Source organism: Amia ocellicauda, chromosome 15 (genome assembly GCF_036373705.1).
Source record: "Amia ocellicauda isolate fAmiCal2 chromosome 15, fAmiCal2.hap1, whole genome shotgun sequence".
Lineage (NCBI taxonomy): Eukaryota > Metazoa > Chordata > Actinopteri > Amiiformes > Amiidae > Amia > Amia ocellicauda.
Window position 1 is genome coordinate 29,719,557 of NC_089864.1, and position 26,114 is coordinate 29,745,670.

At 39.4% G+C, this 26,114-nt stretch overlaps 1 protein-coding gene across 1 annotated transcript in view; it reads right to left on the reverse strand.

Moving 5' to 3' along the window:
- Positions 1 to 3,492: 3,492 nt before the first annotated feature.
- The window catches only part of itfg2 (integrin alpha FG-GAP repeat containing 2), a 62,676-nt gene continuing 40,054 nt past the window's right edge, over positions 3,493 to 26,114 (reverse strand). Inside the window, exons 9-12 of the mRNA XM_066724643.1 lie at positions 24,981 to 25,072; positions 19,246 to 19,363; positions 14,760 to 14,933; positions 3,493 to 3,633 (exon numbers count right to left, since the gene is read on the reverse strand). Coding sequence (XP_066580740.1) covers positions 3,557 to 3,633; positions 14,760 to 14,933; positions 19,246 to 19,363; positions 24,981 to 25,072 — 461 coding nt within the window. The 3' untranslated portion in view covers positions 3,493 to 3,556. The remainder of the gene's footprint in view (positions 3,634 to 14,759; positions 14,934 to 19,245; positions 19,364 to 24,980; positions 25,073 to 26,114) is intronic.

The following is a 26,114-nucleotide window of genomic DNA, read 5'->3' on the forward strand; positions in this document are numbered from 1 at the left end:
CGGGGGCACTTCGCAGATTGCTCGCTTCTCCAGGAGAGCGGCGATTTCGACGTGAAGCACCGCACACTGCAACAGGTCCCTCACTCGCGTCCAAACCACGCCCTGAAAGGGGGGTGGACGTGTCTGAAATTGCAGGGAGTAGCCAACTGATATAATCCAGTGTTGCAAATTGGAGAGTTGCTGGAGAGTGTAAAGGTGGCCCAGAGGCTGCTGGAACGCCTCAGGGACGGGGCTCAGGTGGTGGAGGAGGCGGGGTTGGGCCGTGTCCCCTCCTACCATGAGCTGCTGTGGGCCGCCAGGGCCCAGGGTGGCGAGCCTGGGGGGGCGCCTGCCTGCCAGTGAGACGCTGGCGGAGATCGGCAGGTTGGCGGGGCTGTGACCTGGGATGTGGTCCGGCCTGTGGCCTGGGAGCCGCGGTGGGGGGGCCTCCCCGCCGGCAAGCTGCCGCAGACGGCTTGCGTTGCTGAGCCTGAGGTGCCACGGGGTACACTCGGGCCAGCTGCAGGGACTGCTCCCTCTCCTGGAGGGTGCGCGAGAGCATCTCCTCCACAGAGGGGCCAAAAGTAAAGCCCAGTGAGATAGGGGCGTCCATGAGACGAGTCCTGTCCACCTCAGGGACCCACCATGCCTGGGGTCGCCAAAGCTGGTGGCGTGCTACCACAATGGCTGCCAGGGATCGCCCTCATGAGGACCCAGAGACAGGCGGTCCTCCTCCCAGGTTGCCCTGTCTGCTGCCCTCCTCCTGTGTGAGCCAGTGGCGGAGCGTCATGGAGAGGAGAGTGCAGATTTGGTCCATTCTGCTGCTGAGAGCAAGGACAGGCTCATTGCGCTCCCTGTCCACTGAGCTGGACCTCCTTTTCCGACGGTGCGGAGGAGGCCACCGAAGACTCAGAAGAGGGGGAGGGAGCCTGAGGGCGTCGCTCCACCGCTCGTCCTCGTCGTTCGCGGGCACGCGGCCATGGCGGCGGGCACGTCAGGCAGGGGCGGCGCGGCTGTCGCAGGGGGGGAGCTGCTGTGGCAGGTGCGGGAGCGACAGCCGGTGCAGCAGTGGGAGTAGGTGGGGACGCCGGCGCAGGAGGCGCGGCTGTCCCCAGCACTACCATCCTGGTGGAGCGGACGGAGGGGCTCGGGGAGAGGCGGAGATCCAGCGCTCCAGAGGCCCCCCCGTCACTCGCCGGAGTGGGGAGTCGCCAGGTGCGGCGGCGCCCGGTAAGATGGCAGACAGACAGGGCATAAGAGTTCCCCAATCCAGGCGGGCAAGGTGCGGTGGCCGCAAGCGGCACAGTGGCGGGGGCGAGAGGAGCTCATTGCCGAGCGCCGAGTGCACACGCGCATGCACAGGGAAATGTGCAGCAGAGGCGCCGATCAGTGTTTGCACCGGGGGCACACAACAACTGGAACGCCTCTGCAACAAATGGAGCGCCTAGCGGGCCCGCCGATGTAAGTGCGTCTCCACCCGGCAACGTTTATATACACGGGGGCGCTGCGACACCAACCACACGCAACTTTGCTGTTGCCGGACTGAACACTGTGTATGCCAAGCACCAGGTGCTGGATACAAGCGCCGCGTAGGCCCGTAGGCTTAAGCACACCATGTGTGCCAGGGTTTCCGGGGACACCGGGTGATGCGGAGTCCGGGGTCCGCGGGGGTCGAGGGTAGTAGACCACCAGCCGTAGCGGGATCTAAAACCGAGGCACGCACGCACGGACCGGGAGGGCTAGCAGTGCTCATTCTCGGCAAACCGAGATCTCCTACAGCCGCAGCTGCGGGCTATAGTGCAGGCGCAAGCCGGCAGAGGAGCACCTCACGCGGGCGAGATCTATTACGACACACCGCTTACGATTTTACCGACGCTGCTAGCGCTCCTGCTGTGGAGGAAAAAGCCCTGTAGACAAAAAACCAACACAGCAAGCAGTCGGAATATATATAGCACTATATAAACATGAGGCTCTTCTTGTGAATGAAACTGAAACAGAAAGCGCAGTCGGACCTCCGGTGCGCGGACGGGACAGAATCGGGATTAGCTATCAATAATAACTAAACACACACAAGACAGAGACGATGTGTAGCGAAAACGGTGGTGAACAACACTATGAAGTGAGCCAGCCAGCCGAAATACGCAGTTTGAATATTTATTATAAACACAGACACAGAGAGCTTACGTTCCTGAGTCAAGCGAAGAGGCAAAAGAGAACAGGAAATGGGAAGGGACCTGTTCTGAGTGACGTAGAGTGACGTTTCGATCGGGTTCCCGCGGAAGTGCGCAGTAACCCCTCCCCCTTGGGCAGTGCTTCCGACTTGAAAGATAACTGTCAGTCTCCCTCGGTCTGGGGCTCCATGCAAGATCTCACCTCGAGGAGTTTCAATGATCTTGAGAATGGTGAGGAATCAGCCCAGAACTACACGGGAGGATCTTGTTAATGTTAAAGGCAGCTGGGACCATATTCACCAAGAAAACAATTGGTAACACACTACGCCGTGAAGGACTGAAATCCTGCAGCGCCCGCACAGGCCCGTCTGAAGTTTGCCAATGACCATCTGAATGATTCAGAGGAGAACTGGGTGAAAGTGTTGTGGTCAGATGAGACCAAAATCAAGCTCTTTTGCATCAACTCAACTCGCCGTGTTTGGAGGAGGAGGAATGACCCCAAGAACACCATCCCCACCGTCAAACATGGAGGTGGAAACATTATGCTTTGGGGGTGTTTTTCTGCTAAGGGGAAAGGACAACTGCACCGCATCAAAGGGATGATGGACGGGGCCATGTACCGTCAAATCTTGGGTGAGAACCTCCTTCCCTCAGCCAGGGCATTGAAAATGGGTCGTGGATGGGTATTCCAGCATGACAATGACCCAAAACACACAGCCAAGGCAACAAAGGAGTGGCTCAAGAAGAAGCACATGAAGGTCCTGGAGTGGCCTAGCCAGTCTCCAGACCTTAATCACATAGAAAATCTGTGGAGGGAGCTGAAGGATCGAGTTGCCAAACGTCAGCCTCGAAACCTTAATGACTTGGAGAGGATCTGCAAAGAGGAGTGGGACAAAATCCCTCTTATTTCCCTCATTAACATGCAAATCGATTTATAACTTTTTTGAAATGCGTTTTTCTGGATTTTTTGGTTGTTATTCTGTCTCTCACTTAAAATACACCTACCATTAAAATTATAGACTGATCATTTCTTTGTCAGTGGGCAAACGTACAAAATCAGCAGGGGATCAAATACTTTTTTCCCTCACTGTAGCCTAACACATACCATATAATTTTTAATTTTTGATAAACAATTACGACTATGTTTTTAATATATTTCATCCAAAAGAATCGGATGCCAGTGATTGTCAGTGAAGATATAAATGAAGACTTATTTTCAACAAGAGAAGTATGAAGTGAGACTCAGTAAAGAGACTGAGATGCATTAGGATAGAGAAGAGACCTGGAAGCATGGAAGCTTCACTTCACAAACAAAATAAACAATTAAAACAAAACTTCAAAATGTTTCTAAACAATCTTTATTAACAAAAGTACATTTACATGGATAGGAGGGATACTGATAGGGTTCAAGTAGGCTTGAGATTTTTGTCCTCATAGAGTACATCATGGATCAAGTCTTTGACAGCATCGGTGTCTTCAGCATCTGTCAGACACAAAAATTAAAGTCAGTTTTTGATTTCTCCTCTTTTATCCACAAGGTAACAGACTTGCCTAAGTCTATTTTACCACTCTCACAAGGTACATTAGAAAGACACACCCATATTATTTCTGGAGACCTTTAAACTCTTTAAAAGTGTAACTGCTATGTAGAAGATACAAATCTCCTTTACATCAAATTGTCCTTTCTGCCTGCTTTCTCCCTCATATTCCAGTCTCATGGGATAGACAACTATCTTGCAGCCTCTGTGCCTTCATCCAGACAACTTCATCAAGCCTCTCCTGTCTGCTTCACTGTGTATGAGAAAAGCCCAGCAGCAAAAATGTACACTCCAGCCCCTTTCTTAGAATGTGTTTGTAGCTGGTACACAGCAAAAACAGCAGCCCCTCAGTGGCAATACAGAAATCAGAATATCAAACTGCCAATTGCAAATTCTATACTCAATACCTCGTCATATTTCCATTGGATACAAGAATCCTCTAGAAAACAGAGTTACGCCTTTGAGGAACATACACATAGGCTATTTAGAAACAAGTATCCAAGTAGACAAGTGGAAATTAAGAGGATTGGATTGATTAAAAATTAACAGTTTTCTATTGTAATTTAATTGGTGGATCTAAAGAATCAAGATATCACATCTAATTTTGTGCTTGATTTGCATCTAATTTAAGTAGAGCTGGTTATTGCTAAAATGCTTCTTAAAATAAACTAATCATAAAAGACTTGCTCCAAGACATCTTATCTAGGAAAATGTTTTTAATTAAATAAATACATCCATAAACGATCTCTATGTTTGGCTAAGAAAAACTTAATTATGTCCTGTAACTGTTGTATAACATAAAATTATTTGTTCAACAGCTGGTCTCCCCTGGCAGCAGTAATATGGTTATTAATTCAGAGCCTATCAATTCTCTATTGATCCTCCATCTGTCATACACTGAACAGACTGGCAGCAATATTTCTAGCCTCTTTACCTAGATACAAATCTACAACATGTTTGATTGGGTGACACATAAAACCACAATGAAGTAACACATTGATCCAAGATGCTTAGGATGAAGTATCTTCCTGATAAGTAAGCTCCATAGCACAGGTACTATCTGCATTTGTTACTTAGAAATGCAATGACCCTACTGGTTAGCCAAGCAAAATTGACTCCATTAAATAGGGATTGGCAATTAAAGGAAAACCTTAGATAGTGGATATAAAAATGCTCTATAATTATATTTATATGTTAAGAGTTCCTCTCCATAACGGTAATACTGATGTCATATGTACTATGAAAAAACAGCCAATTACAGAGCAGTATTTTCAGAAATCTGTATTTTGTTATTTTGTTTTGTAATCTTATTTTGTGTATAAATGTCATCCCATTCATAGAATTATCAGAATTTGTACCATAACTTAGCAAATTGAGGACCAACAAACATTGGCCAAAATGGTTTAATAGAAGTATGCAAGAAAATATCAAGAGAAAGAAAATGTTGTATAGCGCACAAAAGGGAGAGAGATGAAACAAAATTCAAAGAATATGTTGAACTGCAAAGAGATCTTAAGAAAGGGATCAGGAAAGCAAAGAGGGAAATAGAAAGAAACAAAACTCTTGGAGCTAAAACTAATGGAAAGAGTTTTTTTCTATATTACAACAGCAAGAGGTCAATAAAGGAGTAAGTGAAACAGCTAGAGGGCAAAAATGGAAGTATCTTGGAATACAAACAAGATGTGGCAAATGTTCTAAATGAGTATTTCACAGAGGTTTTTACAAAAGAAAAAACAGATAACATGCAACAGGTTAACAACCAGGGAGGGAGGTCTGGTCAAACCCTATTTAGTATGTTGTCACCGTGACCCTCACCAGGACAAGCAGTGTAGAAAATGCATGGATGGACATATTTGAGTCTTTCTCCCAAAACATGTACCACCAACTTGGCAACAGTTCCAAAACCCATTAATACATATCTTAAGATATATACAGCATGCATAAAAAACTAATAAATAAATATGATACTTGCAATATTGAAATGCTTACCCTTTTTGTTTAATTAATAATTAGATCACGAAACACTGCAGTTTCTAGATGCCATTTTGTTATGCTTTGTAGTCATCACTAACACAAGTATTTTATTTTTACTAAAATGGCTAAGAAATATCGTCTGCCTTACTTATTCTATATAAACAGAATTTAGACTGATATTATAAAATATGAATTGATAATTAAATAAAACTTTTAGATAATTATTAAAAAAAAAAAAAACACAACAGGTTCCCACGCTTGGCGTCATTTTAATTATTTTTATTTCTTGGCAGACGCCCTTATCTAGTCATTATAGCTCACAATTGTGTTGCCCATTGTACATTTTAATAGAAACTACACAGTCATGATATACTATCAGATGCATATACTGTGAGGGAAAAAAGTATTTGATTCCCTGCTGATTTTGTACGTTTGCCCACTGACAAAGAAATGATCAGTCTATAATTTTAATGGTAGGTGTATTTTAACAGTGAGAGACAGAATAACAACAAAAAAATCCAGAAAAACGCATTTCAAAAAAGTTATACATTGATTTGCATGTTAATGAGGGAAATAAGTATTTGACCCCTTCGACTTAGTACTTGGTGGCAAAACCGTTGTTGGCAATCACAGAGGTCAGACGTTTCTTGTAGTTGGCCACCAGGTTTGCACACATCTCAGGAGGGATATTGTCCCACTCCTCTTTGCAGATCCTCTCCAAGTCATTAAGGTTTCGAGGCTGACGTTTGGCAACTCGAACCTTCAGCTCCCTCCACAGATTTTCTATGGGATTAAGGTCTGGAGACTGGCTAGGCCACTCCAGGACCATAATGTGCTTCTTCTTGAGCCACTCCTTTGTTGCCTTGGCAGTGTGTTTTGGGTCATTGTCATGCTGGAATACCCATCCACGACCCATTTTCAATGCCCTGGCTGAGGGAAGGAGGTTCTCACCCAAGATTTGACGGTACATGGCCCCGTCCATCGTCCCTTTGATGCGGTTCTTGGGGTCATTCCTCCTCCTCCAAACACGGTGAGTTGAGTTGATGCCAAAGCGCTCGATTTTGGTCTCATCTGACCACAACACTTTCACCCAGTTCTCCTCTGAATCATTCAGATGTTCATTGGCAAACTTCAGACAGGCCTGTACATGTGCTTTCTTGAGCAGGGGGACCTTGCGGGCTCTGCAGGATTTCAGTCCTTCATGGCGTAGTGTGTTACCAATTGTTTTCTTGGTGACTATGGTCCCAGCAGCCTTGAGATCATTAACAAGATCCTCCCGTGTAGTTCTGGGCTGATTCCTCACCGTTCTCAAGATCATTGAAACTCCACGAGGTGAGATCTTGCATGGAGCCCCAGACCGAGGGAGACTGACAGTTATTTTGTGTTTCTTCCATTTGCGAATAATCGCACCAACTGTTGTCACCTTCTCACCAAGCTGTTGGCGATGGTCTTGTAGCCCATTCCAGCCTTGTGTAGGTCTACAATCTTGTCCCTGACATCCTTGGACAGCTCTTTGGTCTTGGCCATGGTGGAGAGTTTGGAATCTGACTGATTGATTGCTTCTGTGGACAGGTGTCTTTTATACAGGTAACAAGCTGAGATTAGGAGCACTCCCTTTAAGAGAGTGCTCCTAATCTCAGCTCGTTACCTGTATAAAAGACACCTGGGAGCCAGAAATCTTGCCGATTGATAGGGGATCAAATACTTATTTCACTCATTAACGTGCAAATCAATGTATAACTTTTTTGAAATGCGATTTTCTGGATTTTTTTGTTGTTATTCTGTCTCTCACTGTTAAAATACACCTACCATAAAAATTATAGACTGATCAGTTCTTTGTCAGTGGGCAAACTTACAAAATCAGCAGGGGATCAAATACTTTTTTCCCTCACTGTATATTTAATCTCCGTTGGCAGGAGTGGTTAAGGTTAAGGAACAGCACTATGAACCAGGCATAGTGGGTTAGAATCCCGAGATGGGCTGTCATGTATTTTATTTTTTTATATACGTGTGTGTGTGTTTTTTTCCCTGAAGTTAAATGAGAATGAACAATTATAAGGTGATTAATAAGGTTTTTATACAGCTTCTCTTCATTAGAATTACGTTTCAATAACAAATATAGCAAATATATGACAATGCAAGGAAAATGAACTCATTGATATCCAGTTAGAGTGGATCATTAATCAAATTCTGTCAAACTAAATGTAAGAAATCAAAAACAATATCATAATAATCATACTACTACTAATAATAATAATAGGACATCCAAATATGCACTGAATGGAATAACACAAGTAAACAAATCATCCCTTTGTGCAGTGTAAGTAATGTATTTTCAAAATATAAAAACAAGCTTACTTATGTAAATGAAAAAGGATATGGTGGCTACACAGCACTGCAGTAGGTGCTACACACCTGTTTTAGACACACAGCAGCAGTAATGTATATCATAAGATTATGTTTGAGTCTGTGACGACCTACAAACATACAGCCAATTATGGGTATTGGGTAATATTTATTACTACTACGTTTTCACAACGTTCACAATATTGTGTTTGTACTGCAATACTACGCGTATGAGCCTCGTTGTTTGTCCTGTCAGGACAACGCCATAGAGGTGTGCACTACTATATTACGAAGATCTGTGCATTCTGGATGTGTCCAGACTCGAGTGCACTGCACAGTGTGGACTGATGTCAGATGTGATTTAGAATGAGATGTATATGTATGTGTGTGTGTGTGTGTGTGTGTGTGTGTGTCTACAAATAACAGATAGTGAAACATGGCACTCGGCTGTCCAGCTCACTGCCATCATTCATCCACCTGCAGAGTCCTGTTCTTTAATGGTGGCTTATTAACATATGGTAATGACTCAGTAATTGGAAACATGAGATGCAAAGGTATTCCGTGCTGACATTAAACATGCGGATTGTGCAATCGAATTGAAATGGCGTGAAATACTTAAATTAGACTGAATATACCAGTTTTTGAGCGATATTAGTGTGGCACATCCATCTAATAACTGGGCGAAACTGTGTTCAAACAGTGGGGATAATAGCGCACTATGGAGTGGCGCAGGCGGTTTTGCGTGACACAGGAAAACAATACTATATCCCAATGTCGCGCAAAGATTTGCACCATGTTTGAATCTCTCTCCTAGAGCGTGAGACTACAGATTAATTATTTATCATGCAGCCATTTAACGTGCATCTGGTGAGGCAAGTCCTGTACTCCTCAACCCTAGAAGCAGGCAGCTCATACAGCAGAAATAAACTGCACTTCCCCAAAAATAACCTATCTAGTCAGCACCCAACCCCGCACACTCATAATCTTTTAATGATACTTTATGATGTATGAAATAAGGTAAAACTCAATATTACTACTACTGTGCTCTTGCATTGTATGATTCATGTATAAACCATTTAATATGTGTACTAAAACACTTTCAGATTCTTTAAATGTATTAAATATCAAACATGGTAACTTCTCTGTAAAGGTTTAGAAATACAGACTATTTTATTTCATTTTAATTGATATATCTGTAGAACTTATTAATTTAAATGTAAGGTGATGATGTTATCACCAATACAATCAGTATTGATGTTTCAAACCTCTGTTTACCAATGTATGCAAAGGTATTGATGCATCCGTGCAAATCCAAATAAACTATTAGAAAATTTTATATTAAATAAAAAACAGAGAGGGGGAGAGAGACACACACACCTTTTGTGTGAGACTGGAGCACCCCCATCACACACATACAGCCCAGTTTAACAAAGACTCAGACCTTGCCAGCATTTTTTAGTTTCTGCAACTAGGTCACTCTGCCCTCTGGCTCACCACTCATGCTCCAGCATGTTGGAAAAAGCAGCCAGTAACACAAAGCACAACTGACATGACCATTCATATGAAGATACATCAGCTGGCTGCTTTCATTCAGCTTCCTTCCCAGGTTTCCTAGCAAAACACAGCTTTTGTAAATAGGGTCAAAGTGTGACATCACAAGCTATGTAGCTATGTTTTCCACTAGGCTGCTCAGTCTTACATGTATCTATTGCTCACACAACTGGTAAAAAAAAAACCAGAAATACACAGGCAAGCAAATTCTGTAAGTCATTCCTCATTTAGACAGACAAAGCCATGAACATGTTTTCTGCATTGTTTGCTGTTATGAATCACTGGAAGCTAGAATCAACCTGTGCTTAGATATGCTGTTTTATGTACACTAATTGTTCTGTGCATTTAGAGGAACCACTGGTTGACACTGTGTTGAGTTTTGATGGTTGTGCATTATTAATGATTTGAGACAATTATGGAAAAAATATTTTGGACATTTTAAAGCATCTTTCTTTCTCAAAACATTTTTAAAATGTTGGGCCAATTGGCAATTCCAAATATATAAAAAGCATTAAGTATCTTTTATAATCAAGGACCACTTTCATTTGAGTGAAAGCGGTGAAGCATTAGCAGAAACTGAGCCAGGAAATTACAGATCAATCAGTCTCACCTGCATTACTTGTAAAATGTTGGAAAAGAAAGGAGCATCTTAATGAAAACCATATTCTTGGAGATAGTCAACATGGGTTTAGACGAGGCAGATCATGTCTTACTAATGTATTCAAGTTTTTTTTTTTTTAACATGCAACTGCAGCTGTATATCACATGAAAGCATATGATATGATATACTTGAATTTTCAAAAAGCTTTTGATAAGGTTCCACACCAAAGACTGGAAGCTGTAGTAATTCAGGGTAATATAAGTAAATGGATTATGAACTGGTTGATGTATAGGAAACAGAGGGTGTCAATACGAGGAGTTGCTTCTAACTGGAGTGAGGTTGTTAGTGGAGTTCCACAGGGATCAGTACTAGGGCCTGTGCTTTTTCTAATCTATATTAATGATCTGGACTCTGGGATAGTTAGCAAACTTTTCAAATTTGCAGATGATACTAAAATAGGTGGCTCAGCAGATACAATCTCAGCAGCACAGGATATTCATTTGTGGGCTGACACCTGGCAGATGAAATTCAATGTGGACAAGTGCAAGGTATTACAAGGTATGGACTCCTCACTTTCTCCATCCAAACAATGTGGGGAAGCAATCAAGAAAGCAAACAACATGCTAGGGTATATTGTGAAAAGTGTAGAATTTAGAACAAGGGCAGTAATGTTAAGACTGTACAATGCACTAGTTAGACATCTGGAATACTGTGTACAGTTCTGGGCTCCACACTTCAAGAAAGATATCGCTGCTCTAGAGGCAGTTCAGAGGAGAGCAACCAGACTCATTCCAGGTCTGAAGGGAATGTCCTACTGAGAGACTGAGGAAACTGAACCTTTTCACCCTGAAACAGAGGAGACTACCTGGGGACTTGATTCAAGTCTTCAAAATCATGAAAGGCATCGACCACATCAAACCAGAGGAGCTTTTCCAGATCAGCAGGGACACACGGACACAGAGACATGAATTGAAATTGGGCTTAAATTCCCCAGTGATGTGGTTGAAGCGGACAATTTGGGAACTGGATTCTATTTTTGGTTATTAATGGACAACAAACGAGCACAAAGGGTCAAATGGCCTCATCTCATTTGTAAACTTTATAATGTTGTTATTAAGACACAATATTACAGGATGAATTAATTGAAGAATTGAAGAATTTAAAAATATTATTATAGGTTTGAATCCTGTATCACAAAAAATATATAAAATACATATACAAATCATATACAAAATCTCTCTCTCTTTGGTTTGTATTACCCCCTGGTGTGTTCTCTTATGTGATTGCATTCGTAATCAGAAGTGATATGCCTTCTCTAATACAAAGGACTACGTACCAAAAATATATAAAAACAAAATAGAACAGCTGGTGAAGTGCCATAATGTCAAATTTGTTTTCCATGCACATCATTGTGAGCAGTTAGAAATATTGAAAAGAAAAAATGTAAAAAGTGGTATGCATGTATTATTATAGGTCTTGCACGGTAAAGCTAGCTAGAATACACTTGCAACATACTGTAAGTAGCCTACTCTTGGAAGAAAGTATTAATTTTTCCTCTAAAAAAAACAAGTAGACATGCATAAGAGCTTTTTATTGACAGAATGTTTATGCTTACTTCAGTTTGTCTTTAAGTGAATGTATGCAATAAACACTTCAAATTATACAATTCAAACTTAACTTTAAATATGAATTATAACATATACAATATTTAGATAATAATATTAGATACCTACAAAAATAATGTGTTTAATGACCATGAAACATTAACAACACATATCCCCATACACCCATATGCAATCACATGTTATATTAATGAAAAAAAAGTCACTCTGGACTTCCCCCAACCAAGAGAACAAGCAGGAGTGGATATAACATGATGGAAGTTGTCCAAGAATTACAGGAAAGATGCACAGAATAGGAGCTTCCTCTGTGCCTGGCCTTTATAGACTATGAGAAAGCATTTGATTCAATATACAAACTCATCAGACCTCTAAGAAATCAAAACATTGAGGAAACCTATATAACTCTTATTAAATATATCTACAACAATGCTACATAAACAATCTGACTCCACCAAGACACTGACAATATCAATTTTTGCAAAGGAGTACATCAAGGAGACACCACACAATCTGACTCCACCAAGACACTGACAATATCAATATTTGCAAAGGAGTACATCAAGGAGACACCACACAATCTGACTCCACCAAGACACTGACAATATCAATATTTGCAAAGGAGTACATCAAGGAGACACAATCTCTCCAAATCCATCATGGCAACAATATGAAGAAGTGTTCAAGACTTTGGACTGGGAAGAAAAAGGAATTTAAATGGAGCTTATTTGAACAACTTAGTTTGCCGATGACATTGTCATATTTGCATATTTACCTGAAGACCTTGGACAACACATGAGCACGGACAGAGATATTACGGAAGAAATCAAAAGAAAAGTAAAAATGGGATGGAGTGCATTTGGAAGAAATAGAATGCTGTTGAAAGGAAATCTATAGAAAAGAGAAAAAAGTATTTGATCAACGCATATGACCAGTGCTCACTTTTGGATGTGAAATCTGCTCATTTAATGCAAAAATGATACAGAAACTGTGGACAACAAAGAGGAGCATGGAAAGATGTACGCTTGAAATAACAAGAGATAGAAAAATAAATTAATGGATCTGAGAACAAAACAAATCTCTATAGATTTTGTGAATTGCATTGCTTAGCTCTCCGCATCTATTCCATACTGCACACAAGATTCCAATGCAAGAAAATGAATAAATTAAAGCCCCCCTACTTAAAGTATACAGGCTGTCAGTTCAAATCCTGGATGTACTATTACTACTCTCAGACACGCAGTCTCTGGGGGCGGGGCTTGAGTTGCATCACGCGCTGATGCTTCTCACCCGGCCCAGGGCCCGGCGCGTTCACAGTTACTTTTAGGCCGGCATTAGGCCGGGTCGAAAAGCGGGACTAGTTTTGACCCGCCCCTGGGCCGGCCTAAATCTCAAGTGTGAACGGGGTCTAAGTTCCACTGATGTTGGATTAAGGGTTTGAGTGAAGAAACAGTGTTCAACAAATCTACAATAAAATTATGGAATTGGATTTTTGTCTATTTGTATTTTTCTTACCCTGGCCAAAATTCACAGCACTAAAACATGTTTTCAGGATAACATATTACTCCCTGCTATTTTCTGGTTGTAAAATCTTGAAAGCTAATAACTACTGATAGGTTTTAGCCCCATACCTACAATTGAACACTAATAGTAAACCATAGATTATCTTTCTGAAATGTCACTACATCTGACATTTGACCTTCTCAGCGCCAGATGCTGATTTTGATTAGGTTAGAAATTATCTTCAGGTATTGAACATCTCATTACTCCTTCAAGGATGTATTTATATTATGCATATACAAATGCTATTTGTTTTTTGGTCAGAGCTAAGGATCATGGGATATTGCCAATTTTCATTTTTGACATTTGATAGCACCTTATGGGTAGCAGATACAATGTTGGTCACTACAGAACATGTACAGAAAACCATATGTGCTCTATCCATGCATGACCTTAAACTTGACCTCTGAGCTCTCCTTCCAGGTCAAATGTGATTTTATTCTTGTATTTTTGGGTAACACTTTTCTTAAGCCATCACAGTCATCATGTCATAAGGGGCCAAACAAACTTCATATCATTATTGAACTTTGACCTGTCCTTTAGGGTTCAAAGGACAATTTAATGTATTTAATGGTAAAGATAGAGTGCCATTTACTACTGAACATGTATAGGAATCCATAAGCGTTCTATATGAAAATGTCCTTGCTTTTGAACTTTGAACTCAAATGCAAGATTTTACCAATTTTTTCTGACAGAGGACATTGACCCGTGGTCTATACAGAACACATGTAGGAAATCATATGTGGCCTTTCAAAATAACACTCTGAATTTGACCTTTGACCTTTCCTTCTTCCAGGTCAAATTCATTATGAGTATTAATACTTTTTTTTTTTCTCATTGACACAAGGCTCAAACCTGCTACCTGAATGCAGATTTGTAACGAACATCATAAGTTTACTGGTAAAATAGTCCAAGCACCATTAATCTTGACCTTTGACATCCCCTTCAAGGTTCAATCAATGCTTAAAATTGATTATATTGCCCTATAGAGTGTAGATAGGCTAATGATTGATATAGAACTCACATAGGAACTGAAATATGGTCTGTTCCAAAAAAGTCCTCCACTGTGACCTTTGACCTTTCCTTAAGGTCAAAGTGAGAATTGACAAAATGCAGTCAGACTTATACTTACAATGGAACACATATAGGAACCCATGTATGTTCTATCTGGAAATGCACTTTCTGATGCCTTTTAACATTCCTGTCATATATCATTCCAGAGAAAAGATATCAGGCTGCTTAAATATACACTTCCTTAAACAGTGATTAACATTCTGAAGTGCTTATATTCATCACATTCTCACGTAAATGAATTTGAAACTTTTAAATCTAGTTATATTTTGATATACATCATAATTATGACTAGATTGTGGTTCCTGATATGCAGGTAGATATTTCACTATGCATCTCTCCAACTCACCCACACCAAGCTGGTTCAGGAGACCTCTGTACTCCTGCCTCTCCTCCATAACTTTCAGCAGATTGGTGGACTCCATCCTTTCAAGTTCTACTCTCCAGTAAATGTAGATCTTGTGGTTAAAGCTCACATAGACCAGGCAGGGGCTGTTCCGCCCATCTTTACAGGCATATTGACCTACAGAATGAAAAACATGCATACTTTGCTTTTAGAAAGGTAAGAATCAGTAATCCACAAACAAGGTGTCACATAATTTTACCACAATATTTGTTCAACTTCTAATTCAAAGATGTTTGCACATAGGTCAATATGAATTCAGTTCAGTAATACAACTTAAATTTGTGAATTATTTTAGTGTTTTATTAAACCATTAATTCTCATTGAGAGTCAGATCTCTATCACGGAAGAACATTATTTATGAATTTAATTATAAACAATTAAACTTTTAAATTATTACATAATAAAGGAAACAAGAATTTCAGTTATTAAACACCCCTTATGAACACAAAAAGAACAGTTTTATTTTTTTAACAACATTTCATGGGTCCTGCTAAACTTGTTATCACATTCTCATATGCCTGCCAAACACTAATCCTGTTAAACACATTTACATGGGGAAGTTGCTCTCACATCAGTAAATACATGCAGTGCAAAACAGAAGGGGAAAGAATTATGAACACAGATGCAATGTTATTTGTATTTGACATTTGTTTGTGCTAATATTCCCCTGGAAAAATATGATAATCCCAAACATGTAATAAATGCAGGTGCAATTTCTACAGAAGGTCAACTGAGAAGAGTATATCTACCCCAAATTGCTGATTTGCACAAGATTATAATTGTAGAACTGGCAATGATATCTGTCTGTGTTTCAGTCAGATGCAAAATATCAGTATGTTCTGTACATTTTGCAGGATGTTTTATTAGAATTATTGAATTCCTCTGAAATAATAATAGCAAATACAGTTGACCAGAACTCTGTGAATTATGCATTGGTGACACAATCTACTTTCATTCTAATTTGACTGGATTTGTCGCAAACAAAGCCAATTCAATTATCACGGCATACAATGACATTCTTCAAAGTTTCCTGCTAAATGTAAACCCATATTTATTACATGATCTGCCTTGTAATAAAAAAGGCAAACAGAATGCTAGGGTATATTGTCAAAAGTGTACAATTTAAAACAAGGGAAGTAATGTTAAGACTGTACAATGCACTAGTTAGAGCTCATCTGGATACTGTGTACAGTTCTGGGCTCCACACTTCAAGAAGGATATCGCTGCTCTAGAGGCAGTTCAGAGGAAAGCAACCAGATTTATTACAGGTCTGAAGGGAATGTCCTACTCGGAGAGACTGAGGAAACTGAACCTTTTCACCCTGAAACAGAGGAAACTACGTGGGGACTTGATCCAAGTGTTCAAAATCATGAAAGGCATCGACCACATCAAACCAGAGGAGCTTTTCCAGATCAGCAGAGACACATAGACCCGGGGACACAAATGGAAATTGGGCTTCAAGGCATTCAAAATGGAAAACAGGAGACACTTCTTCACACAGAGAGTAGTCACAATCTAGAAGAAACTCCCCAGCAATGTGGTAGAAACTGAAAATTTGGGAATTTTTTTTAATAGACTGGATAGGATCCTTGGATCACTCAGTTATTAATGGACAACAAATGAGCACGATGGGTTGAATGGCCTCCTCTCATTTGTAAACTTTATTATGTTCTTATTTTGAAAACGCATTAACATAGAAATGCCATGGGTGAAATAAATGTATTTTTGTAGGATGGTACAGAGGGGAAAAGAGAGCCATGAAGTTCGCTATCCCAAGAATTTAGCGGGAACCTGACACTCAAGCAACTGCTACTTCTGCATGGTGGACCATTCCAAATGTCGGACTGGACCTGCTATCACATATCCGGACCTTCCTTGGAGCTGAGAAGAGAAACCCATACTACCACAACCAAAAAGACCTCAACGACTTGATTAGAGATCTTGGTCTCACCAAGTCCAATGCCGAGCTTTTGAATTCTAGGCTCAAGCATTGGAACTTGTTGGATGAAAGTGTACAAGTCACAGATCAGAGGAAGCGTCACCAGCCTTTTTCCAGCTTCTTCACCCATCAAGATGGGCTCTGCTTCTGCCACAATGTGACCAGTCTGTTCGAGGCAATTGGAATTTTCTGTAACCAGCCTCTTCATTGATAGCTCATCCAGGTGCCTCAAAGCCGTGCTGCTCCATAATGGTAACAAGTACCCGTCCCTTCCCTTAGCTCACTCGGTGCATCTCAAAGAGGATTACAACAGCATCAAGACCTTGCTGGACGCCTTGAAGTATGATGAGTACGGCTGGGAGGTCATAGGAGACTTAAAAATGGTGGCATTCCTGATGAGTCTCCAAGGTGGTTTTACGAAGTTTCCCTGCTATCTTTGCCTTTGGGACAGCAGGGACACCAAGGCGCACTACCACAGGCGGGACTGGCCACAGCGGACCGAGTTCTCTGAGGGGAGGAACAACGTCAAGTGGGAGCTACTGGTGGACCCCCGGAAGGTGCTGATTACACCACTGCACATTAAATCGGGCCTTATGAAACAATTTGTCAGAGCTCTAGATAAGGAGTTGGCAGCCTTCAATTACCTTCAAGACTTCTTCCCTAAGCTGTCTGAGGCAAAGGTCAAAGCCGTTGTCACAGATAAAGAAGATCCTGGAGTGCAATGAATTCCGCAAAAAGCTTACTAGTAAGGAGAAAGGGGCTTGGAACAGCTTTGTCGCAGTAGTTCGGGGCTTCCTGCGCAATCACAAGGCCGAAAAGTATGTGGAGCTGGTTGAGACCCTGGTGAAGAACTATGGCACAATGGGCTGTAGGATGTCCCTCAAAGTCCATATCCTTGATGGTCATTTTGATATATTCAAGGAGAAAATGGGAGAGTACTCGGAGGAGCAAGGCGAGCGCTTCCACCAGGATATACTGGACTTTTAGCAATTAGGAAAATTGTGTTTCATAGTGTTATCATTAGTCTTATGCTGGGGTCACACTACACGATTTTAAGCCCGATTTGAGCCTGATTTGGCCCTCACGACAAATCAGCACTGATCGTCTCGACAAGCAGCCTGGTTGGGGCACTTACCATCGATTACCCTCTGATCCCATCATAAGCTAGTCGGAGCCCCTATGATTTTATTAAACATGTTTAATATTTATGACTTGATTGGCACCGATCGTGGAGAGTGACGTGATCAGCAGCCAATGAGAGCTGAGCTGACTGAAGAAGAGAAAAGAAACAGGAAGAATAAACATGACAGGAGAATAAGATTTTCATACGTATTTATTAAAATACTTCAAATACTAATGGTTGTTTCGGCGCAGGTTATTTAAAAATACTCTAATACAGGGAAAATTATATTTTCAAATACCAATTAGTATCTGTAATTGACCCAGGTCTGCACCAAATATCGATCTCTACAATGCAATGATCATTCTGTGGGATAGATATAGCTTGTGACTGTTGCTCAGCTGCAGCTCTCACAGTAAAGCTCTCACGGCCATGTCTTCACACACATCCTCTTTTCTCTTTCCGCTTTTAGTGTTTGTCCGCACACACGAACACGAACAGCAACAGTAGAAATCCACTGATCCCATTGGTGGAACAGCGCAGATCTGCGCATAACTGTGGACATCTGCACTTCACGAACGTGACCTGTAAATGTCCACGTCCGTATTAGTTGACCTTTTCGCTCTGTGGATCACGTGCGTTTCTGCGAGATGTGGGGAGTTTGGAGGCTGTGACGCAGATCGCCACGACAAGAATTTCTGATCAGTCGTTAAGTGTGTGTTCCCCTGTACTTAAGCGATCGGGAATTGTGCACTCCTTCAAGACGCAAAAGACCTACATTTTGTGCAAAATAGTCGTTAAGTGTGAGCTGCCCACTGTTCACAAAATCTTGTTGGATTGTAGAAATCATGTAGTGTGACCCCAGCATTAGACTATAATATTGGACTAGTGCTGATCTTCATCTGTGAAACCAGACCATAGTCATTTATATTAAAGAGTTTTTGTGTAACATGTAATGTGTAAGAAAGGAAGGCTAAATTACATAAAATAGCCAAAGAGTAAGTCACTGGGGCAGAATTAACTTAAAAACATATATATTTTTTTAAATACAAATGGATTCCTAAAGAATAATTAAATACATAAGTCAATAAATAAAATGTTAAAGCTACCTCTTCTGCACCTCACCACAATTGCCTTATCATTGGAGCTGTAATGATATGTATCAGCACCTTACTATAAGCTGCATTTTGCTATGCTGATTTACATAATCATTGTGTCTACCACCCTAATTATAGCTATACGACATGTCTTACAGGATAGTGTTAACATGTGTTCTGTCTGTTTTTAACAACAACAATTAATGAATGAGGCCCTGTAAGTTAAAAAAAAAAATATATATATATATATATATCTGAGTATTACTATCTTACCTGCACAAAAAGCATTGACATTCTCATCAAATTGAAACCTGACTACCATACGATTATGGTCAATGATGTATGTCTGCCCATCCCAGGCACAAGCAACCACCTCATCACGCCCATCCCCCTGCAGAGAAACAAAAAGACCATTACTGAGCAATTTATTATATACGTCAGCTGTACAAGAAACAAATACTGCTGTTACTGCATACTGACTTGAATGAAATGTGTTTCCTCCCACAGTCCTGCAGCATTGCATGTAGAAGCTGAGATGGTTACTTGGGTAAGAAACTGAAACCTCATCATTTTTAAGTTCAGGAGGGCTGATGGAAAAACCTAGCACATTTCCTCATTGGCCTACCACGATATAGCAGCACATTGAGAGTACAATTTACAAGTACAAAGTAAGAGATTTACCTAGGATATAACAGGATTGTTGTACGACAGTGCTGAGTTGCTTTATACGACTGTCACTTCAGTAATTGACAATGCATGGATGGGAAAAAAGCAATCTGTGGGTAGAATTGTGCTTATTCCAGGGTTTGATGTTGGCTGTAAACATGGGTGGAAAGTAACAAATTACAACTACTCTCGTTTGCTGTAATTTAGTTGCTTTTTCATGTACTTGTACTTTTATGAGTATTTTTCAAATTTGGTAATTTTACTTAAGTATGTTTTGAGTGAAGTATTGTACTTCACTACTTTTAAAAAGGCATTCGTTACAGAGTACACATTTTGTAGACTGTCACTGTCAAAAATGTGGGTGACAAACAGACCAATAAATGAAGGAGCATTACATTCAAATGTCCAGCATTCCACCCACAACACTCAACAGGCCCATCACATTGTTTGTCGTGATGTTACGGCTGGTCAGTCAATAAAGATTTGAAGTCAGTCCTCCAGTCCAGCAGCAATGAGGTAAGATAACTAGCTATCTAGTCACCAGTATTAGTCAGTAGGAGTGTATACTGTTTAATCAAAATTGAAGATTGATCGAAATGAGTGTTTCATTCCGACCATCAAATTTAAAGACAGGGTCATGATTTATTTATTTATTTGGCTTCGCCAAACCAATATTAATTAAAGTATCAGAAAAACAAAACGACAGCAGACAGAAATTATCTGTGTGTGTGTGCATTTCTCCCGTTTACCCGTTCTTCTATATGTTACTAAATATTTGAATGAAATTCCTCTACAGCGTTTCAGGTGTGAACTCCTCACATTGAATAAGTTATAAAAACTTTCTTCTCCAACTGCGGAACCTGCAGTTTATGTGGTAGGATATACTGAATACAATATAGCCAACAATCTGGGTTTTGTAATACAAATTAGTCTTTGTGAAAGAGTTTTAATCGTGTTGATTCCTGAAACGTGATTTTCTGCAAGTCATATATTAATATATTATTGTCATTATTTATTCTATTAGCAGATTTGCACCTATATGTTATAGCATTCGTCTGCCTGCCCTGTGATCAGCTCAGCAAGTTTCTATCTTTCCTGTGGAATTCAATCTCGATCTTGTTGCAAACCCAGGTCTCTGGATCAATGTTTGATCAGTTACCTGTTTGATGCTATTTATTTTATATTATAGGGCACTGTAGTGTTGAAATGCGCATTTACTACACTGATGTACACAGCTGTTATACTAGAGACGGAGCCATTTCAAAGCACTTTCAAGTTGCATAATACTATAGGCTATGTAATATTTCACTTTCAATGCTAATTGAAACTACTTCTTTGTTTTATAATTGTATATGTCTTCTAAGATATATGAATACCGATTTATATAATGTTTTGTTTAACGTTTGTTTTAGTATTATTGTTCTTGTGTATGTATCAGTGCACGTTTTGATACACAACTGAATAATCACAGCTGATATAGCTCCTGTGTGCCTGTCCTGATCGGCTCAGCGAGTTTCTAACGCTCCTTGGAATTCAATCAAACTCCAGAAAAACTGTTTATGCAAATCTAGAACTACTTAACGTCCATTAAAGTGCGTTTCATAAGCCCTTACTGTTAATTTACTGTTAATACTGTTATTGTTGATTTCCTGGCTGGCAGTGTTAAAATAATTGTTTGATTTTGTATCAATAATAGGTTATTAATTTGGAGACAACTGTGTGAAGAAAAATAACAACTACAGTCGAAAATTGAACCGAATCGAAAATGTGTGGAATCGTTACACCCCTATTAGTGAGCAAACATTTGAAGAGCTTCGTGGCAAAACGTGATAATGAAGCCAATTCCACACATAATTCAGGTTCTTGCTATGGATATACTCGTAGAGGGTACCCTTTTCACTTAGTATACAGAGTTTAATCTAAAACGAGTTATGTCTTGTAATCCCAATGCTAAAAACTGCTTTTTGGAAAGAGATGTTTCTGTGAAATACAGGGACAGACTAAAACGAACGACAAAACAGAATGCCCATTGACTATAATAGGGAGTGGAATGCCCATAGACTACAATGGGGAAAACAGAAGGGCGGTCTATATCTCCAAATCCTAGACTGGGATTCTAAAATCCTGAATACATTTTCTTTAAAATAACCTCATATAAAAAAGAAAAGTGGAATGACAGGCCTGGAATACTGAAAACTCACTAAAACATAATATGATTGTTTTCATACACACACATCTATTGATTTACAAGGAGGTCTCACAGATGAAATACTTTGTATGGTTTGACGTTGTATGGTTTGTTCAAAAGGCAAGCTCCATGATACCACTTGCATTGACAACAAAGAACCATGCATGTTCTCATTTGATTGGTTCATTTACTTTCAAAAAAAAAAAAAAACCTTATCTACCGCAAATGCACAATACGTCATATTTGATATCATAAAACCTATTGCTTTAATATTAAAATGGAATAAAATAGAAAGTACTTATTGAATGTCAATTACTGTTAAGAAATTGATTAACAATATAATTTAATATAAAAGCAAATATAAAGTTAATCAGTTAATTATCATAATGCTGTCTTTATTGCTGTTAATTGCTTATGAAAAATCTTTATTGTTAATATTTCTATGCAGACACTTTATTAAGGGTATAGTTGCCCATTTACACAGTTTATTTTTTCAGATAAGGTTGAACTAGCAGTGTACATAAATGTAGATAACAGAAAATATATATAGACAGTGAAACCTATTTGTGTTATGTTTTCAGTGTGTTTTCAATATTCCAGGCCTGTCATTCCATAGAAAGTGTCATTTATGTCATTTCACGTATATGTTCTATATGAGGTTATTTTAAAGAAAGTGTATTCAGGATTTTATGATTCCTGTGTGGGATTTGGAGATATAGGCCGTCCTTTCTGTTTTCCCCATTGTAGTCAATGGGCATTCCGTTTTCTTCCCCACAATAAAGTTATATCCATATTTGTTTGTGTTCTAGGTAAGTAGGAATTGTGATTTAATTTGTATTAATTTATTTAAATATCAGCTACAGCCTTTTAGAAATAATAACACAAACTTTAAATTAAATGAAACTCTGGCCATGATTGAGGAAAACAAAATAATAATAATAAAATAAAAATACATACATACATATATATATATGTATATATATATATATATATATATATATGTATATATATATATATATATATATATATATATATATATATATATATATACACACAGCTCTGGAAAAAAAGAGACCACTCCAAGTTAAGTGGTCTCCTAATTTTTTCCAGAGCTGTATAGTGTTAGTGTTTGCTTGGAGGTCATGTGACAACGCTTTGTTAAAAGTAACTATGTCATTTGTACTCCAAGTACTTTTTAAATGAGCGACTTTTTACTTTTACTTGAGTAGTTTTTCATTACCAGTACTTTTACTTCTACTTGAGTAAAATTTCATCAAAGTAACAGTACTTCTACTTGAGTAGGATTTTTCAGTACTCTTTCCACCTCTGACTGTAAATCACAAATGGACAAATACCTAGCACTACCTAGTAAACAGATAATGGCAGTGATGCCATAAAACCAGTGCTGGCCTTTGAGTGAATTATAGATTAAAACTGAAACATTATTTCCCAATTTAACACAAAGGCGAAAATACATATCAGTGGTTACCAATTGTATGGATTCTAAAAAAATGTATTTCTTTGTATAGGCACATTTCCATACAACAACGTCAATCTTTGAAAGACTGGGAACTAACGATGCTGAAATTCAATAGCAAAATAAAATACGCTTGGCATTTCTTTCATGAAACTGTAAGTGGCCAGAACATTCTGATGGGGTGGCTGAGGGGGGCACGGACCCAATTTAGGGGGCCATCCTTATTCGATTCAAGCTGGATTTTTTAAATATAATTATGATGGTTCAATACGTTAAATTATTTAGCTTCAAATAAATCATAATTCAATTTCAAAAGTCTTTATATAGTGTTTGCATTGAAGGTTAAGATTGTATATAGGCTTAAGGGTATTAGAATACATTAGTAAATTTGTGCCATCACTGATTTGTACCCTACCAACTCAGTCAGTGAAGATTAATCAAGATGCAGCTGTCTTTTTCTTTACTAGATGAAGTAATGCATGAGAAAGACTTAGGAGTCTATGTGGACTCCTCACTTTCTCCATCCAAACAATGTGGGGAAGCATAAAAAAGGCAAACAGAATGTTAGGGTATATTGTCAAAAGTGTAGAATTTAAAACAAGGGAAGTAATGTTAAGACTGTACAATGCACTAGTTAGACCTCATCTGGAATACTGTGTACAGTTCTGGGCTCCACACTTCAAGAAGGATATCACTGCTCTAGAGGCAGTTCAGAGGAGAGCAACCACACTTATTCCAGGTCTGAAGGGAATGTCCTACTTGCAGAGACTGAGGGAACTGAACCTTTTCACCCTGGAAAAGAGGAGACTACGTGGGGACTTGATCCAAGTCTTCAAAATCATGAAAGGCATCGACCACATCAAACCACAGGAGCTTTTCCAGATCAGCAGGGACACACGTACCCGGGGACACAAATGGAAATTGGGCTTCAAGGCAATCGAAACGGAAAACAGGAGACACTTCTTCACACAGAGAGTTGTCACAATCTGGAACAAACTCCCAAGTGATGTGGTAGAAGCTGAAAGTTTGGGAACATTTAAAAATAGACTGGATAGGATCCTTGGATCACTTAGTTATTAATGGACACCAAACGAGAACGATGCCTCCTCTCGTTTGTAAACTTTCTTATGTTATTGTGTATTATTAAACTAACATTGTGCTTGTTCCTTGGCTAGCCTAAACTCATAAAGTTTGCGAGATAGCTAGCTAGGTTAGCCTAACTGTTAGTCAACGTTAGTCAATTCGTGCTTGTATCTTTGCAATTAATCTTTACACCCCTGCACCACTTTTATTACATACAATAAGAAGCTACTCTTTTTATGTACTACATTTAATTGGTTGCATATGTTTTCATACAAAAGGAGCTTTACACACAACCTTATCAGGTTGTGAAAATGTGATGACTGTAGTGTTATACATTTTATGTAGTTTTGATTTGAGTGTTTACAGTGGTCATTTACATTTAAAAGGGTTGTAAATCTAGTTCTTCAAGTAAATTGTAGCACACCATAGTCAACTCAACTCATAATCAAATAAAACGTAATTTCCCAACAACAAAATTGTGGCTAGTGAAAATGCTGAGTGGCTAGTAACTTTGGAAAACCACTAGCCACAGTGGCTGGTGAGCAAAAAAGTTAATGTCAAGCGCTGCCTGTGAGGCAGGAAGTGTGTACTTACAGTCACATCCAGCTTCTCAAGGGCAAAGAGTTGATGATCTACCTGGACTGACCACAGTAGCTGTTCTGTGCTGTCCATCAGCTTCAGGGTTCCTATAACAACACCACAAACATCTTCAGTGCTTGGATAGATTATTTTGTATCAGAACAGTATCCTTCCCTAATATTTAGCAAGTTGTCAATATTGATTTGTGATGGACTGAGAACTCACGTAGCAAAAGGCAGACTTCCTTATAAGAATTTTAATAAATAAAGTAAACTGGGGTTAAGGAAGTCACTGTTTGTGAGAAAAGAAGAAAAAACAACTAAGTGATATTTGCGTTTGTTTGTTCTGAATTTTGTCTTAACAATTGATGTAATATACAAGCATTATGTGATTAATGCTTTATTCTGTTTAGAGTAAAACCGGGACGCGTTAAGCAAATGCACACGCTTAGTGATTGTGTTGTGTCTTTCTATAGGAATAAATCATAAATGAATTTGTTAAATTAATGAATTTGTGTATTAAAGTATCCAGTTGATTTATTTATGTTACAATGCATTGTGGAAAGGTAACTTGTTTAAAGCTATGTACAGATTGCGCTGTTATTACGCGGTCACGCGTGTAGAATGCATGCTCTTTGCAGAACTGGGGATGCGCTTAATGTTAAATCTATGGGGATGGGAAGTTAAAAGGATAATGAAAATTATTTTAATATCCTGAAGGTAGGGCTGGGTGATATGACCTAAAAAATCTCGATAATTTTAGAATGTTTGGGCGATACACGATACATATCTCGATATTTCTTGTTTTTCTCCAAACAAGCTACAAAATAAGACCAAAGGACACTATAATACAAACAAGTCTTTCTTTAATCATTAAATATGCAAAACTAACAAATACCACTTGCCAGGCTGCCATGGTAAATAAGATTTTTGTTGTTGCTGCCTTTAAATTAATATATTAAATAAAAATAACTGCACAAAATAACAAATACTTGCTAACAAACTACATTTTAACGAAAAAGCATGGAATACACACTCAAGGCTGTGGAATAAACTTCATGAAGCCCACAGAAAATGTAAAAGTGTGTGTATGTATATGTGTGTATATATATATATATATACAGTGCATCCAGAAATTATTCACAGCGCT